This window comes from Typopeltis vanoorti, chromosome 3 (assembly GCF_054136105.1).
Source record: "Typopeltis vanoorti isolate ZY-2024b chromosome 3, IOZ_Tvanoo_1.0, whole genome shotgun sequence".
Taxonomy (NCBI): Eukaryota; Metazoa; Arthropoda; class Arachnida; order Uropygi; family Thelyphonidae; genus Typopeltis; species Typopeltis vanoorti.
This window is the reverse complement of record NC_143551.1, coordinates 113688793-113707500: the sequence shown is the minus strand read 5'-3', so window position 1 is coordinate 113707500 and position 18708 is coordinate 113688793. Positions and strand designations below refer to the sequence as shown.

General features: G+C 35.4%; 1 protein-coding gene across 4 annotated transcripts in view; it reads left to right on the top strand.

Moving 5' to 3' along the window:
- Positions 1-18708, top strand: part of LOC150108479 (cyclin-D-binding Myb-like transcription factor 1) — a 357130-nt gene that overhangs the window by 49125 nt on the left and 289297 nt on the right. For 3 of the 4 annotated variants that reach the window (XM_090415883.1, XM_090415884.1, XM_090415886.1), the window contains 2 exons: positions 5529-5660; positions 11754-11836. In XM_090415883.1, the coding sequence (XP_090272009.1) occupies positions 5529-5660; positions 11754-11836 (215 nt within the window). The remainder of the gene's footprint in view (positions 1-5528; positions 5661-11753; positions 11837-18708) is intronic. The other variant, XM_090415885.1, reaches the window with a different exon arrangement.

The following is an 18708-nucleotide window of genomic DNA, read 5'->3' as shown; positions in this document are numbered from 1 at the left end:
TTTTTGTTAATTTATTGCCCAAATTTTGATGCCATATTGTAATGTAGGTACTGCTAAATTATTGTATATTTTTAAGCATGTTTCTTTTTGTACAAGATTAGGATTAAGAATTCTGTTTATCAGCCCAATAACCCAAAATATTTTTGTAGGTTTTAATTTGATGACCTTTTATTTTTCATATGATATTTCACATCCAAGATAATTCAATGTATTTATCTGTTCTATTATTTCATTATATCAAAATATCAATAGATATTTTAATTTCCTCTTTTATTATATGGCGATTAAATTATATAATGCTCTTTGCAAATTGTCTTCTATATCTGATTATCTGCAAATTATTTATTTTATGTTGGGAAATGTCTATACCTGGATTATTTCAAGTGTTCCACTGCATTGGTATTTCACTCTGTCTCTCCCTGTAAAGAAGTCAACAGACACCATAATGTGAGGAACAAACAGTCATGGTGCCACCTTAATAAGATGTAGGACCTCCTTTTGCTGTGATGACTGCAGCAATCCTACAGTGCATATACTTTCCACAACTGTATGATAACGATATCAATTGGAATTTTGGACCATTCTTCCTGTAGGCATGTAATGAAGTCCTGGACTATTGTGGGGCAGATGTCACTTGACTTCATCTAGCACTCCAGTTCATCCCACAGATATTCAATAGGGTTGAGATCAGGGCTCTGTTGGGATCAAATCAAGTGTAGTGACATTCATGTCCACAAACCATGCATTTACAGCATCAGTCTTATGACATGGTGCATTGTTGTGCTGAAAGGAACAATGGTCATTTCTATAGAAATGCTGCAAATTAGGAAGCATTGCATTGTTCAAGATTTTCAGATATCTCTGAGTTCAGTGTTCATGGCACCACAAACAGAGGTCTCAGGCCAAACCAGTAAAAACAGGACCATACCATCACACCGCCACTTCTGAATTTCATAGTTGGGGTTACGCAATCTGGTAAGACATTCACCAGGCATCCGACACTCAGTCTTCTGCTTGGTGGAGGGTGTAACATGATTCGTCACTCCATAACACAACTTTTCAAGCTTCCTCCCATGGTGCAAAGAATGTACACACAATCTTTGCACCACTGAAGACTATGCTGCATATTGGTTCAGTAATGTGGGGCTCAATTTGTTTTCATTTTACGCAAATTATGGACTCTACAACTATGTTATAAATAACTATTTTAATTTCTCGACGTTTTGACCTTCATGTTAAGGTCATCATCTGTAGCGTACACATATATATACAGAGACAAGCTAAATTATATTTCATATCATATGCTGAAGAGACAATGATTTGATCAACGGTTATTCTTATTTTACTGGCCTGACCTCTAGTGAAAATAAAATAAATTAAAAATAAATTAATGAAATAAAATAAATTAACTACATCAAAGCTATATTCTATTTAAGACAACATCAGAGAAACATCCTTTCATATAGATAGTTTTGTTATGGTGAAAAGTATGTCCTAATTTAGCATGACAATTGTTATATTAGATTTAGGATCCTGGATTACCTCTGGTTCTATTTAAAATTAACTCTTAGGGAGAAAGGGTAAGTGGGTAGAATATGTGCCTTCCATATGCTTGGGATTTTTAGACCACCATTATTTTTAAGATTAGGGTGATTGATAAGAATCTCACAGGGAAATTTATGTTCATACCATGTTTTGGTGTGATGTAAACAACAGGTGCTTTTTCAGTCAGTTCTATCTAAAGTGGTCAGGGCATGATCAGAAAGACCAGCTTGACCATAGTTATCATATTTAATGTGTCGTTTATGTTCCTTTCTTCTGATAGGAATTGTGCATCCTGTTTCCCCTATATAAGGCAAATTACAGGTGCAATGAATACGGTGTACTCCAGGGTGGGCGAGTGGAGGGAATGGATCCTTGGGTGAGTTTAATAAGTTCTTTAATTTTGCAGGAGGTTAAAGATGGCTTTAAGGTTGTATTTTTGTAGTATTCTGTTTATTTTGTCTGATATCCCTTTAATGTATGGAATGGTTGCAATTTTATTGTAGTGTTGTTTATTTTTGTTTTTAAGTGAGTTCTTGTACAGAATTTTGTTGATAGTATTGTGGCTGCAACTATTTTTTATGAAGGTATTGTTGATTACTTTTAATTCATCTTTAAGTGCTTGTTCATTGAAGCAAATCTTCAAAGCCCTGTTTTTAAGTGTATTAATGACCCCTAGTTTTTGTGTTTGGTGGTGGTAGGAGTTTTTGTGTATATATTGGCCAATATGTATTGGTTTCTGGTAGACAGTGAAGGAGAGACTGCCTGAATGAAGACATGTGACAAGTGTATCTCACCATTATCCCCCTCCCCCATTGCTTTTCAATCTCGATTGTAAATTGCATGCGTTTGTGTTGTTTGTTTAGGTGGCTGAGGAAAGTGTCTAGTGTCTGGCAGCCATGGGGCCAGATAGCAAAAACATCAATGTATCTAAGCCAGACTTTGGGTTTTAAAGGAGAGGAATCTAGAGCACATTGCTCAAAATGTTCCATATAAAAGTTAGCAATGGGGGAGGGGGATAATGGTGAGCTCATGGCTGTGCCTTCTTTTTATAGGTAGAAAGTGTTTGCCACACAAAATAGCCAGAACATAGTACATGCACAAAGAGCGCTGTAATATTGGGAGGGAATTTGTCCTGTAATAGAAGGATTGTGTCATTGATTGGGATATTTGTGAAGAGGGCATAGACATCAAAACTGACTTAATAAATCATCTTTTTCTAGTGTGATGTCTTTGATTTTATTTGCAAAGTGTTGTGCGTTTTTAATATAGGAGGGGGAATGACCCACCAACTCCTTGAGCATTGATGATAGTTTCTTGGCTAGGTGATAATTGGGATAGTCCATAATTTGTGTAAAATGAATGCTGACCACCGTGTAACAATAAAGGAAAGGCTCAGTTTGTCAACAGTTTGCCAAACATATAGGCATGCAACATGGCATCCTATTACAACACTTCTTTCAAACTCTGCCAGTTCCCTTCTTGCAGTCATTTCACCGAGACACAATGGCACTGACTTAAGAACTTATTCCTCCAATTTATACTAGCTATAAACACATAACTTGTTACATGGCTCGATGCACCTTGCTCATGGGATGCCCATTGACTCCTTTTCAAGCTGTGTGTGTTAAAAATTTGTTGAAGAGAGAGGATATAAATCCTTGATTTATAGATTGCTTTTCTGATATTTTTTCATTTATTTTTATTTCATTATCTTTGTATATATTCAGTGTTACCACCTGCAATAAAATATTAGGTATATTTATTCTTTGTAATATATGTCGATTATGCCTTTTTGACTTTATCAAATGTTTTTTCATAATCTACAAATAGAAGATGAATTTCTAAATTAAATTCTGTTCTTTTCTCTAATGCTGCATCCATCGTAGAGAGTCCTTTTCTCTGAGAGAGAGAGAGAGAGAGAGAGACACACACACACACACACACACACACACACACACACACACACACACACACACACACACACACACACACACACACACACACACACACACTTTCCTCTAGTCTGTGTATAATCACACTTCCATATTAATCTTTTAAAATCCTTTCACCAACTTACGTTTGTTATGTCACTTCTTCTATGCTTATCCATGAAATTCTTCAGCTTATGTTTTTGTCACTTCTCTTCATGACCATTATTCTAGAGTTACTCATCTCTGAACTTTCTTCCTAGTGTCATCACACAGGAAACAAATTTGCACAACAGTCTAGATGTAATCTGATCAAGGATTATTTCAGTGGTTCAACTGCTGTGTTCCTCCGACCTTGCAAGTTATCTTTGAACCTCATATCTTTATGAGTTTCATATCTTTATGTTCTCCAAAGTGCAGAACCTTGTACTCATCAACATTACAGCAGTAACTTCACTCATCTGTATATGTTAGTCTATGTAAATCTTCCTGAAAGGATCTGACATCATCACTCCTTATAACCCTCTCTTAACTCTACACCATTCCTCCCACAATTGAATATTCCTTGTCATTCCATGTGAAATAAGATTTACAAATGAAATAAACTGTAGTAGTTCTGGAATAGAATCCTCTAGCATGCCACTGGTCACCTTCCTTTCTTGGAATATTGTTTCATCCTATCTGCATGTATGACTGGGGCTGGTATCTTTTTACAAAGTCTCCTATTTTACAAACCCACTAATCATCCTCAGTCTTCAACTTGTACATCACCCTTTTTATGTGTAAGTCTTTCAAATAACTTTACATGACTAACGCTATTCATAACTCTCCCTTATCTAATATATTCGTTACATTTTTCATGCAATGGGAGTAGATTACTAAAGGAAGACTTACCTTTACAAAATCATGCTAACCTCTTAATCATCTTGTAATTCTAGTTCCATCCAACCTTTCAAATTTACTATACCTCTTAATCATCTTGTAATTCTAGTTCCATCCAACCTTTCAAATTTACCACAAATGCTGATAGACAAACTGGTCTGTAAATGGGAAACATCTATATTAGCACCTCTTGTGCAAGGTCACTAGTATATGGTAAGCAGGCTCTAAGCAAAATTACAATTAAATAGTAATTCTGGGCACATGTGGTCATTTCCATTAAAATTCTGTTGAATGATGTTTTAATGTAATCCTTCCATGTCTCAAGAAGACAGAAAAATTATGTTAGAAAATTATTGCCATGATATGAAAAATGCTAACCACTATGTATAAAGATGTAATTTTTTTACATGAAGTATCAGCCATACAAACCCAAATTGGGAACAGACTGATTTATATCTGGAAGATATTTGCTGGCCACACAAAATTTTTTTAGATCTTTATTGAGAAATTATGGAATTTGGCAGATTAAATGGAAGACAAGCCATACAGACATTTGGAAAAAAAAAAATGCATAGTCTAAAATGTACTCGTGAAGTGATGAACCAGTAGTGTCTTGTGAAGATGTTGTTTGCAACATCTTCACAAGACACCTATAAACCTGCTATAGAAACCAAACTAAGTCTGAATTGGCCTAGGAAAACTGTCTATTGCTTGGGTAGCAGAAATGCTATTCACTTGACCAACCTGGCAACCTGTAGTTGGTTCAAGATTATAATAAAAAGCAATGTTTCATATGGATTGTTTCTCTTTAGCATGTAAACACCTACTAAAAATAAATTTTAACAAAAGAATAAAAATGAAACTATATTTTCTTGTTCAAAGTTTAAAAGATCGTGTGAATTTTAAAATCTATATTTTTTTGTTTATCATCAAATTGTTGATATGTTGCCTCAAAGGATGTACAGAAAATTTTGACAGTACTACAATGAAAAGGTAAACTGTTACCACCATTTCTCAACATTTTCCTCCAAATTATTTTCATCAGGATTCCAGTATTGTTATACCTTAAGTTTTATAGTATTCCTATGAAACTATGTTATTCACTCTAAACCAAAAAAAATTGTATTTAGTGTATTAGAATGACATGACCTCAATGGAATATTCATTCCTCAGGAACTCTTGCCCCTGGCCTGGTGAAACTTGAAGAGCAGAAGGGAACAGTGAGAACTTTAAATAATGATGAACCTTTAAGTAAGAGAATTTGTTTGGAACAAGATGGACAAACTTATATATTAGCTCTTCAAGGTAAATATCATATTTAACTTCTAGAAAATTTTTCCACTTGGTTACTAAGTAAATTATACTTCCCAAGAAATTATATTCTTGTTTAATCCTTCATCCAGGTGTAATCAAGTTGTGTTTGCATATGAAGCATTTTCATGACTGGGTTACTTGTATATAGAGGCTGATGACTTGACAGCAATTGCTTTAGTATCCCGTTATGCAAAGCACACACATTTTTGCAAACATGCATAATCGAGAGCGGGATCACTGTCCCAACCAGTTTTGGCCATTATTGAGATCTCATTCAGTGGAAGCTGAACCCAGGAGAATAGCCAGGTTGAATTAATGCAGAAAATATATTTCCTCTATACAAGTAGTTAAAAGATGCATCACTGTTAAAATACTCTGGATCAGAGTTAGATGCAGAAAGTTTTTCCACTTGATTATTAAGTAAATTATACTTGCCAAGAAATTATATTCTTGTTTAATCTTTTATCTAGCAAACAAAGCATGCATGCAAAATATCATCATGAATGAACTGCTTGTATATAGATGCTGATGACTTCCAGGTAGTGATCTTCCTTTTATACATACTACTATGCATATCAAAAAGATGTGTGCTTTGCATTATAATATATTAAGACAGCTGATATACAAGTAAAGTAGCTTAGTCATAAAAATACTTCATGCAAACATTTTGGATAAAGGTTTAAACAAAAATATATAATATTGGCAAGTGTAATTTTACTTATATATTGAATTATCTACTATTTCATCCAACAATATACAGTATTTACTCTTTCTTATATTAGAATTTAAAAAAAAAAAAACATTTTAATATTTCCTTTGTGGCTGTCCACTGTTCTGTAAGTACTGATAGTATTTCAATCACAAATTGATGTTTTAATTAATCAGTTTTGGTTATCACATGATCTACTTCAAGAATCTTCTACAAAGTAAGTTATTACAAACATGAGAAACTTAGAGACACAGGTTAACACATGCAGAGAATACCCATCACAGTTTCCTAGTTCAGTTAATGAATTAATTAAAATTTTAAATTATTGAGATTTATAGTGACATGTTTATTGTTGAGTAGTGTATATAATGGGCATATGTTTTATGCTGAAGCTATATGCTAAATGAAGAATGTCATGATAATTGAGATGTGCAAGGCAAAATTGTGCAATTTGTGAATGGATCGAGTGAACTTGAAGGGAAGACACAATGGTTTTTTCAGAGATGAGCTGAGGTAGTCTGATAGTTTATTGAGTGGTGCTTGTGGATGCGAGTGAAAACTGCAGAGAGATAGGATCATGTGGATGAGAGAGAGAGAGAGAGAGAAATAGACTAAGGAATGCAAGAAGGTTGCTGTGAAAGGATAGGAGAAAGATGGATCCATGTGTAAAGGCTTAAGTGCTAGGAGAAACTCATGTTAGAGACTTAATGGGATAAAACAGCAGTAAGAAAGTGTTATATCTTCTGCATCTTTCGTTATTGATATAATATACTAACATACTTAAGAGTGCCTTACTCAACTCTACCTAGAAATGCTTCCTTTTCGGACACTGGCAAATTTATTTTTTATTGCTGTGCCAGCCAGAGTCCTATAATATGAGCTTATTCAAAATTCAGGGAATATTCCTAGGTTAATTGGCATTCATACTAATATACACTTAATAGATACTGGTACTAATTGCAATCGTGGCCAGCAATCTATTACTCGAACACTTTCATTAAATTCCCTCCCGCTATGGTTCTAAGTTTTTGTAAGTGTTAATTCGAATTCTCGAAATCAGGCATGATTCAGGCATATACAACAAAACATGTTTATTGGAACAAATTACACTTTACAACTATAATTGGAATAGGATACTAAGCTTTTCAAAATCTCCTAAGTTAGTTACTCAATGCTAATTTAACAAAACACTCTCAGATCAAATTGCTAATCACACACAAGCTATAAAACATTAAAATTAGCTAACTATGTTATTCTAAATCAAACTCTTAATGCATGCTACACTTAAAGACATTTCACAACCCGTTACTATTTTGGTATAAATCATCTACAAAATTACAAATTCACATATAATCTCAGTCACATGCAGCTAAATTTACACTCCTGACGTTCCTTTGTTCAGCAGAATTACTCTATCTTAAAATGCAAATCCTTATTATAGTCCACTATGAATTGTCCACTTAATATGATCTAACATTAAATTCTGTCTCATTCAAACATATAGTAAAGGTCTTTATGTTACCCAATCTTTTTGTGGACTCGAACTTCTCACTGCCTCGATGCAGTGTTGTCTCTGCTCTTACTGGAGTGGGACATCCGGCGACTGGCACAATTTCTGCGTAGGCCGATAATTCGCGTGCTGCTCGTCATGAAATCTTTTTCAGCTTACTCAGAATGCCTGTCCGCTATCTGGCATTATGGGACCCTCTCGCTTGTACCTACTCTGTCCGCTTGTCAGGAATCCTCCAGGTGAAGTCAGGAACAACCAGAAAAAAGCCTCGCATTATCGCGTGCATTGCCTTATATTTTGTCCCTTCTTTTCCACACAACCCTTAGTTTTTCATGCCCTCAAGATGATCCTCAAAGTCCTAGCTGCCATTAGGTGCTGTATTCTAGGGAATCCCGCTTGCGTCATCTTCCTTGTACGTTGTACCTTGTGGCATTACGGCCGATACGTGCGTATGTAACTCGACCTTTGCACTCGTACTCTTAACTTCTTTGGCGACTTATTAAGTTTAGGACAGCTTAATGGGACAAGATTATACTACTATTTCCTTATTACAAATTCATTAATCCGATAATCCTTCAGTTTAGTTTTCAACTACAAGATTTTTCTAGTGCGATTTAAATATTATTACACCACTTCCTATACAACATAAATTCAGAACTGTGTGCTGTCAACCAAGTATTATCTGAGTTCACCAAATTCTTATGTTATATTCTAAATGAATAATTCTTAAATTTCGTACATTCAGGATCTAACAAAAGGATTAAAAGTATTTAATTTTTCCAATATTTTGTTCCAGTTACTGAGACATTGCCATTAAGTATAATATGAGACTTGTAACACACACATACAACAAACACAACACAAAGCTAATTGAAACATGTGGACAAAAGACTAGTCTTACTTGGTGAGGTGGCCTAGAATGTAAACTGGGATCTTGACGTAGTAGTGTTTCCCATATTTTGAGAAGTGGTATGCAACCATGTTTATTCAAATTAGGCTGATTTCTTAGAGCAGCCGTAGATTCTATAAACAGTCTTTCTCTTCTAAATTCACTGCGATGGATCATGGTGGTCTTTTTGCAATTGATTCTATGAACATATCCAAAGTATGGTCTGCAGGAGTCATGATTGCATATGTATTTTTATGTTCCTCTATGCAAATGTTGGCTGATCTTCCTGTCTGTCCATAGTACTAACATGCAGGAACAAGCAACTCTGTTATACTCCATGAACTGAGAGAGAGGAGGGATTTGGTCTTTAGTGGAGTGGACAAAAGGTAGCTAGTTTTAAGTAGGGCTTGAAAGCCATCCAACAGTTATTTCTTTACGATTCTATGAGTCAATAGTCAATGAGACTTTTCTTTTTCCTAGCCTCTTCTCTCCATGTGAATTTGTGCACATTTTTATGTTGGAACATGGTGTTAGCAATAACCAGTCCATGTCCTGAGCAGAAATCCAACACATATTTGCCATTATTATTAGCTTTGCTCTTTTCTCCAAATTTTCCAAAAATATTTTTGTATGTCTCACAATCATTTCCTACTCTGCTATTTAGATCCCCAACAAGGACCAACTTTTCATTTTTCATTGTGTCAGTTGCTTTTTCTAAAGCCTCAAAAAATTCCTCCACTTCTACCTTAGTGGAACCTTCTGTGGGACCATAGGCACAAATAAGTCTCATTGTCCAGTTCCCCATTCTCATATTTGCCCACATTACTCTACTTGAGACTGACTGCCATTCAAGAAGATTAGCCTCGTATTTTGTGTTGAATACTATGGCTACTCCTTCTTTTCCTTGATTGTCATTGCCTGAATATAACATTTTGTATTTATTACTCAGAAAGATCTCACCAGTTTTGGTCTTTTTTGTTTCAGTCATGCCTATTATGTCGATCTGGTACTTATCTAATTCCTCAGCTAGCTCCATTTCTTTGCCATTCAGGCTTCTTACGTTGATAGTACCAATCTTTAACTCTGGTGATGTTGAGTTGGGGTTTATTTTCAGATTTGTTCCAGTAGCTGACTTTTAGCTGTTCGCCCTGGTTCCCTGGCGAAAACAACGGGGGCCTTGTTTAACCGGGTGACGCCCCAGCCGGCATGAAATTTTGTCATGTTGTACCATCATTCTATATTTTGGTTTAACCAATAAGAATATAATTTGGTCGGCTAAATTCCAAATTGCCAGCCCATCCTCGTTCGTTCAGTATCCAAGTAGATACCCAACAGAGTGCACCACGAGAAGGTGAGGATTGGACATTAGGTCAGAAGCCCTGGTCGGTTCTCCGCATTCCTTTAAAGGCTATGTGGAGGTCTCCTCTCAGTTATACAGCATATATATTTGGATTAACTAATTACAAAGAATGGAAAGTGTGATAAGGAAATATTAAGAAGGATAGAAATTGCTAGATCAACCTTCATTAATTAGTATGAAAAACATTCTGACCTCAAGGGAAATTCACACAAAAACAAGAATTAGGCTGTCAAAATACTACATATGGTCAACACTGCTATGTGGAGCAGAAACCTGGACAATATCAAAATATTGTGAAAATAAACTAAAAACCTTTGAAATGTTGATCCTCAGAAGAATCCTTAGAGTCCCATGTACTGCCATAAAAACTAATTTAGAAATATTAGAGATGATTGGAGAAGATAGGACTTTGTTGAAACCCATTAAAGAAAGGAAAACTACCTACCTTGGTCACATACTAAGGCATGAATGCTTGCTTGGTTGGCCAAGTGGTTAGCATGGCCACTCTCCAGCCAAAAGGCCATGAGGTCAAATCCTGCCATGGGCATGGATGTTTGTGATTGTCTATGGGATAGTAGGTGTAGATGGCATTGGTGTAGACCAGGGGTGGGTAACCTTTTTAGTAACATGGGCGAAAATTGGTAATTTAAAAATGTCCAACTGGCAAATTTTAACTCTTACATATAGTGTATGTAGTGTGCTGATGTACATACGAGTATGTCAGCAAAGGGGCGAATTGAAATAGACTCGCGGGCGAGGGTTCCCTACCCCTGGTGTAGACAATGCAGTTTGCTGTAGTTGGTGAATTGAGTGGTGGAGACGGAGAGTTCTAGAGTAGGTGCCCTCCCTCGACGAGTCTTTAGACTTCTTGGAGGTATCACGTAATAATAATAATAATGAATCCCTACAAAAAAAAAACACTTTTAGATGGAGTGATGATACAATTTTATTAAATCAGAATCTTCAAAAATACAGGTACATGCAAACTAAATTTTTTACTAAAATAAACTTGTGTACTCTTATTTTTTAAGTTTTACATTACAGTACAGTAGCTTTTTTCTATCAGTTACTTCATTTATTTACAGAATTAAATTGATGTACCATTAGAATCTGATTATTTTTGTATTAAATGGTAGTTATTGTTGTCTCTTGGGGGGAAAATTCACTAATCGGAACTTTTCGCTAATCCGAATGAGCACGGTTTTTATTAGTTCAGATTAGCGAGATACCACTGTATTTGAAAAATGGGGAGAAGGTGTGACAAGGACCTTTTTGACCAGTATTTCAGCTTAGCAGGGATTCCATTTTTAAAGCATTTGAAATAACTCAAGCTCAGCAGTGATAAGGTTAATTACACTATTCCCATTTTATAAAAAAAGATGTTTGTTGAACATTATAGTAGTAGTCATAAGGAATTTTAGCAAATGTTGAACATGCTTATAAAATTAGAGGCAATAGATTGATATACATGCCATATGTGTATGTGCTGGGGGGAAAAAAAAGTAGCACTAACATATATAATACTCGTATAATAATTTCATTTTTAAGAAGATTAATTTTTTTATTAAACTGCTTTTTAATTTTAATAAAGCTTTATTTAATAATTTTCCTTCTAGAAAGTGCTGATATGCTTAGAACAGGAGTTGTGGAACTGCAACAAAGAACACTCTCACCAGGAATTGCAGCACCTCAGCAGGTAGTAGTACTTGACTTATGAATGCTGCCATGCTCTTTGATAGTATTTAATTCTGTTTAACAGCATTATAGACAGTAATTTACTTTTTTAGAATTGGCAAGTGGTTCATTCTGAAAATGAATTATATTTCTGGACTGTGTGGCTATTTTGGATCGGGTGGGGGGGAGCCATTCTGTAGTAGTAACTATACTCTTATATTTAATAAATAAATATTTAAATATTGCAAATGGTTATTGTATTATTTATTATAGGACCTCTGTAGAGTCAAGAGACTCTTCTGTGACATACTCATTTATAATATTTATTTCTTAACTATAGTCCTGAAAAGTGGACTGCAGCTATTATTCTTGAGAGCGCTAGATGGGATACTTGATTCAGTATCTAACTAAGCTAAATTTTTAAAAATTCAATATGCTAATAGAACTGGGATTCAGTCCACCACAATCCGAATATGTGTAAGTAGAACTTCAGTGAGTCTTTTGGGTATGCTGGAGCAAAGTTGCATTCACTTTTCCCATTCCAGCATGCAGAGTATGTGGTGTTTTTACAGCTACATTGACATCATGGAATGGCTTGATATTTCTTCCTTTCAAGAATACAGTTTTTCCACAAATTGGCTGCTTGGATCAAACTGGACCAAACCTAATGATGTTTCATTAGAAGGCTTCCAGGTCAGCTAATAAATGCTCTTGCTGTCCCTATTCTGCAAGTGTCCTTGGAGAAAATTCCTAGTAGTGTTCATCATCATCATCAAATTCCTGCCATGTACCCTCAAGGGGTGTACAGGATATGACAGTACTACATGAAAAAATTACATCATTACTAACTTCCTATCTACAATTTTCCTCCAAATCAGTCTGTTACTTGTCAAGACTCCAACATTATCAGATCTTATATTTCTATCGTCTAAGGCACTTTGTACCGTATCAATCCACCTATATCTTGGTCTTCCTCTGGGTCGTTGTCCTGCCAACCTGGCAGAGAACACTTGTTTTGCTAATCTTTCCTCTCCCATTCTATTTAAGTGACCATACCACCTGAGATTAGCTCTGTTAACGCATTCCTGGATGCTGACAATGTCAAGTTCTTTCCTAATATCCTCATTTTTAATATGATATTGCCATTGATGCCATCTGTTCACGCCTCTAATCTTTCTCAGGACTCTCATATCTGCGGTCTCTAGTCTTTGGTCAAGTGTTTGACTTCTGACCCAACTCTCAGATCCATAAGTTAAAACTGGTTTGAACACTGTCTTGTATACAGCTAATTTAGTGTTCCGACTAATTTCTTTCTTATTCCATATGAATTTATTCAATTGACTTCCCACCATACCAGCTTTGTTGATTCTGTTGTCTATTTCTATATTTAATTTACCATCTTCACTAAAAATCATGCCTAAGTAGCTGAAATGTTTTACTTGTTCCACAGGTTCTCCATTCACGACACAGTTGACATTTTCAATGATTCTGCCTATTTTCATTGTCTTTGTCTTTTTATTGCTGACCTTCATACCATATCTATTACAACAGCTATTCAATTTAGTCAGAGAATCTTGCAGACTTGTAGCGGATTTATTTAGAAGTATAACATCATCTGCATAAAGCAAAGAGCTGACATTAACATCTCCAATTTTGATATCAGGTTTAATACCACATTCCTTCATAATGTGATCCATATAGATAATGAATAACAGAGGGGATAATGTTCATCCTTGTCTCACATCAGATTTAACATTAAACCATCTTCCTGTACTTCCTTCAATTCTAACTGCTGACTTACAACTCAAATAAAGACTAAGTATTGCTTGATATAATGCCCCATTGACACCATATAACTGCAGCGTATTGAATAGCTTCTCTCTTGGCACCTTGTCATATGCCTTTTCCAAATCGACAAAACTTAAATACAGATCTTTGTTATATTCCCATGCTTTCTCGACTATTTGTCGTAAAGTGAAGATCTGATCCTGACAGCCTCTATTTGGCCTGAATCCAGCTTGTTCTTCACCAAGCTTTTCTTCCACAATTCTTCTCAACCGTTACTCAAGTATACTTGCATAGATCTTGCCAGGAACACTCAGTAGGGAAATACCTCTGTAATTCTCACATTCAGTTTTATTTCCCTTTTTATATATGGGTACTAGGAGAGCTCTACTCCAATCATCGGGAATTCGTCCCTCTGTCCAGGCTTTCTGAACTATGCAGTGCAGCCACTGTAAGACTCTTATACCACCATACTTCAGCATTTCTGGTCGAATATCATCTACTCCTGCTGCCTTTCCACATTTCAATCCTTTGATGGCTTTTTCTACTTCAAGTATGGATATGTATTCCTGACTGCATGCCTGGTCAGTGTTTTTTATCACTGTGCTGTCATCACTACTTGTTTCATTTAGCAGTTTTTCAAAGTAATTACTCCATACTTCAGGGATATCTTTTTCTCCTGTTTTCATGTCACCTTTATCATCTCTAATTCCTTTTTACAGCTCTTTCCTCCATTCCTAAGCTTCTTCAACAACCTCCAGAATATTTTGCCACCTTCTTGATATTTATTTTCTATATTCTTGCCAAAGTCCTCACATGACTTTTGTTTAGCTAGTTTTACACACTGTTTAACTTTCTTACATTTGTCTCTGTATTCTGTAAGAGTAAAAGCTGACTTATTTGCCAGGAACTTTTGATATGCTTTCTTCTTTTCCTTCACTGCCTATTTAACTTCCTGTGTCCACCAGGGAGTTCTGATTTTTTTATCCTTGCATACAACCTCACCACATGCCTCTCTGGCAGAATCAATCAATGTTTTCTTCAGAGTTTGCCACTGAATCTCCAAGGTTTGATTCATGTTCTCAAACTCTTTCGTTTTCTTTTCAATAATCTTTCTGTATTTTAGTCTACAGTTCACATCTGAGAGCTGCTCAAATTTTATTCGCTTTAAAACTTTCTTATATGTTATTCTTTTCAATATGAAATTCAATTTTATCCTGCTCAAGACTAAATAGTGATCACTTCCAATTTCAAATCCTCTGTACACTCTGGTGTCCTGCACCAGGGAGAAAATATCACTACCAACAATAACATAGTCAATGAGACTTTTCTTATTCCTAGCCTCTTCTCTCCATGTGAATTTGTGCACATTTTTATGTTGGAACATGGTGTTAGTAATAACCAGTCCATGTCCTGAGCAGAAATACAACAGATATTTGCCATTATTATTAGCTTTGCTCTTTTCTCCAAATTTTCCCAAAATATTTTTGTATGTCTCACAATCATTTCCTACTCTGCTATTTGGATCCCCAACAAGGACCAACTTTTCCTTTTTCATTGTGTCAGTTGCTTTTTCTAAAGCCTCAAAAAATTCCTCCACTTCTACCTTAGTAGAACCTTCTGTGGGACCATAGGCACAAATAAGTCTCATTGTCCAGTTCCCCATTCTCATATTTGCCCACATTACTCTACTTGAGACTGACTGCCATTCAAGAAGATTAGCCTCGTATTTTGTGTTGAATACTATGGCTACTCCTTCTTTTCCTTGATTGTCATTGCCTGAATATAACATTTTGTATTTATTACTCAGAAAGATCTCACCAGTTTTGGTCTTTTTTGTTTCAGTCATCCCTATTATGTTGATCTGGTACTTATCTAATTCCTCAGCTAGCTCCATTTCTTTGCCATTCAGGCTTCTTACGTTGATAGTACCGATCTTTAACTCTGGTGATGTTGAGTTGGGGTTTATTTTCAGATTTGTTCCAGTAGCTGACTTTTCGCTGTTCGCCCTGGTTCCCTGGCGAAAACAACGGGGGCCTTGTTTATCCGGGCGACGCCCCAGCCGGCATGAAATTTTGTCATGTTGTACCATCATTTTTTATTTTGGTTTAACCAATAAGAATACAATTTGGTCGGCTAAATTCCAAATTGCCAGCCCATCCTCGTTCGTTCAGTATCAAAGTAGATACCCAACAGGGTGCACCACGAGAAGGTGAGGATTGGACATTAGGTCAGAAGCCCTGGTCGGTTCTCCGCTTTCCTTTAAAGGCTATGTGGAGGTCTCCTCTCAGTTATACAGCTTTGACCCTTAAGCACCCCAAGTAGTGTTATATGTGGGATACTTCTTAGGTTTCAATTCACAGATGACTAGGCGAAATTTTTCATGTATGTGTGTCTTAGCAAAGAATCTATTAGTATATATATTCTGTCACTCCCAATTTCAGCATATGAGATAAGCTGAAATTGGGAGGGACAGAAGTGTAGGGAAGTGCAGTACTTATGGAGAAAAAGACTTCCTAAAATCTTTAGGATCCACTTCACAAACATATATATGTGGTCTTAATTCCACCTGAGCGATTTCCGTTTTCATCATAAATTTGCCAAACCATAACTACTTTTCCTATCAAACTGAATTTTCTGCTTTCTTAGGTACTATTCATTGCATTACTCACTTCACTTTTTCCACTTGCACACTCTTTGATCTTTTTAATCTTGAAGGCAGCATTTCTGCAGTCGTGTCCCATGTCAGAGGGTGTCTTCGTTTTGACCTTTAGGTAAAAATCTCTCTGTTTCATTTATCAACTTCATTTCTCATCTCTATCAAACTTAATGCCTGGATATTTTAATGTTTCTTTCTTTCAATACTGACTTACTCCATTGAAGCTTTCTTACTAATAAAGATTCAAATTCACAGATTATCCAGCAGTAATCTCAACAGATGGTTCACATATACCTAATCCTGTCAGACTAATAGATAATCCTAACTACTCTTTAAACATCATTTTATCTCTTTCTCACCAGTAATCTTTCTAATTATACTCTGAATATTTTCTCTGGGCTGTTCAGATCATGACTTAATCTTGATTTCTTTCCAGTGGGATCATCTTGTGATTTCTGTACTTCATTTCCTTAGTCTTCTTAGAAAAGCATTTGTATTGAATTCATCAATGAAACAGTTTTGATAGATATAGAAATATTTATTCCCATTTTACTTCAAATTATCATTCTGTGTCAAAACCCTAGTTATTTTCCAAGATATGCCAAAGCTATTCAAAAGAAAAATCAAGCATATTGCAACTGGCTTTCATTGAAATCTCCATCTTCCTTTACTCCCTATACTAAACCTTGAAATAGTTATAAGCAATCAACACATCCAAAAAATACTTTTTAAAGTATCAAAATCAGGAAACTTCATCGTGTCCAAATTACACTGTGCTTTCCAGTTGCTTGCTGAAACCATTTCCCATAACCTTTGTTCAACTCTTCTTCTACTTTTTGCACTCAGATGGCTGTTTCGTTGTTGCCAACTGAAAAGCCAATTTCTGGTTTCTTATTTTTCCTTCCACTTCTTGCCATGTGTCCTTTCAACATTCCAACATCATATCTTTCAATGTCTCCTTTAATTTTTCACTAGAAAGTGATGCAAAGAATCTTGTCAAATTTGGATGCCATGTGGCATTTTTTTTATTTGTTCTGCAAATTTTGTGCTGCAGAGTTGACTTATTTTGCCACCTTTTTATAATCCACTTTTTATAAGCCTTAGTGTAGCTTAGTTCTAAAAAGGTAACAATCTTTGCCTTCATGTTACTTGTCTATTTCTCTCACTTCAATTCTCTGTAAGGCGATAATGTAACAAAGAAATTCATTAGAGTCATCTTTATTACCCAAAAACTTCTCAACTATTGTATTAAACAACTGCCCGAAAATCTGCTACTATCACTCAACAGGATGATCTTCATGTCTTGTATTACCCACTTGTGGATAAATGCAACAGAAAAGTTTGAAGAACCACAATTTGGCTACTCTTATCTCTAAGCCATTTTTTGATCAGATTTGTCACAAAAGCCTATTAAGTAAGCCCATCTCTTGGTGTGTCTTCTGACTTCTACAACTGGGATGTCAGTTTTCTGTCTGAATGGATTTTTATCCTCAAACTTAGCATTTAATGCTGTGATACTATAAGGTTCCATTTTTTTGCCCCCCCTCTCTCTCTCTCTCTTATTAGTCCTTTCTCATCATTGACATAGCTTGAACTAAACAAAACTTCCAGAATCTCAGCTTTTATAACACTAAATTCTCATCTCCAAACTATTATTTTAGTTAATCCTAATAACTTTGTTAACTTCTTTATCAACCCATTTTTGTATTCTAGTTTTCACCAAGCTCTCACTATCTTACCCTTCCTCTGTTCTTTTGCCAGACTTTCATTAAAATGCCAGATCAATGGAGCTCATGATTGTGGTAAATAATTTAATATTTTGTCAAAATTTTAGTTATTCTTTGCATTCTAATGGTTACAGATCGAGCTCTCTGCCTGCAATTAACATTAATTATTATATAACTCTAACCTCTGGTCTGGCATTTCTGTCGCCTCCCTCTTCCCATATTATATAGAGCTTGATAAGCTTTTTGAAATGTTGGGAGAACCCACTATTATTTAGTAGATCTAGTGATGTGCTAAATAATGTAATAGTAAGTTAGTAATTAATAATAATAATTGCAACACTTACAAATTGCCAGTTGTAATTAAACTCATTATTAACAATGCACTAACTCCCTCTGTCAATCTGTTCCACTCTTTATGCAATAAAATCTAGTCCGCACATCCTTGCCAGGTGCAATTTTACTCAATTTCCAGACATGATTCCTTATTTTTCCCTTCCTGCTGTGTATTAACATTTTTGTTTTGCATCTGTCATATAAAACACTTTATATATTTATATTATATCCCTCCTTTCTTTTTTTTCTGTCAACCAACTTTTTTGCAACCCATGAACTTAAATCTTTTCTCATAGTATTACAGATCTGTTATTTTGATTACCATCTCTGAATTCTCTCTGTCTCATCCTCTCAAAATTCAAGCCAATAAATATGAACACAGTAGTCCCAATG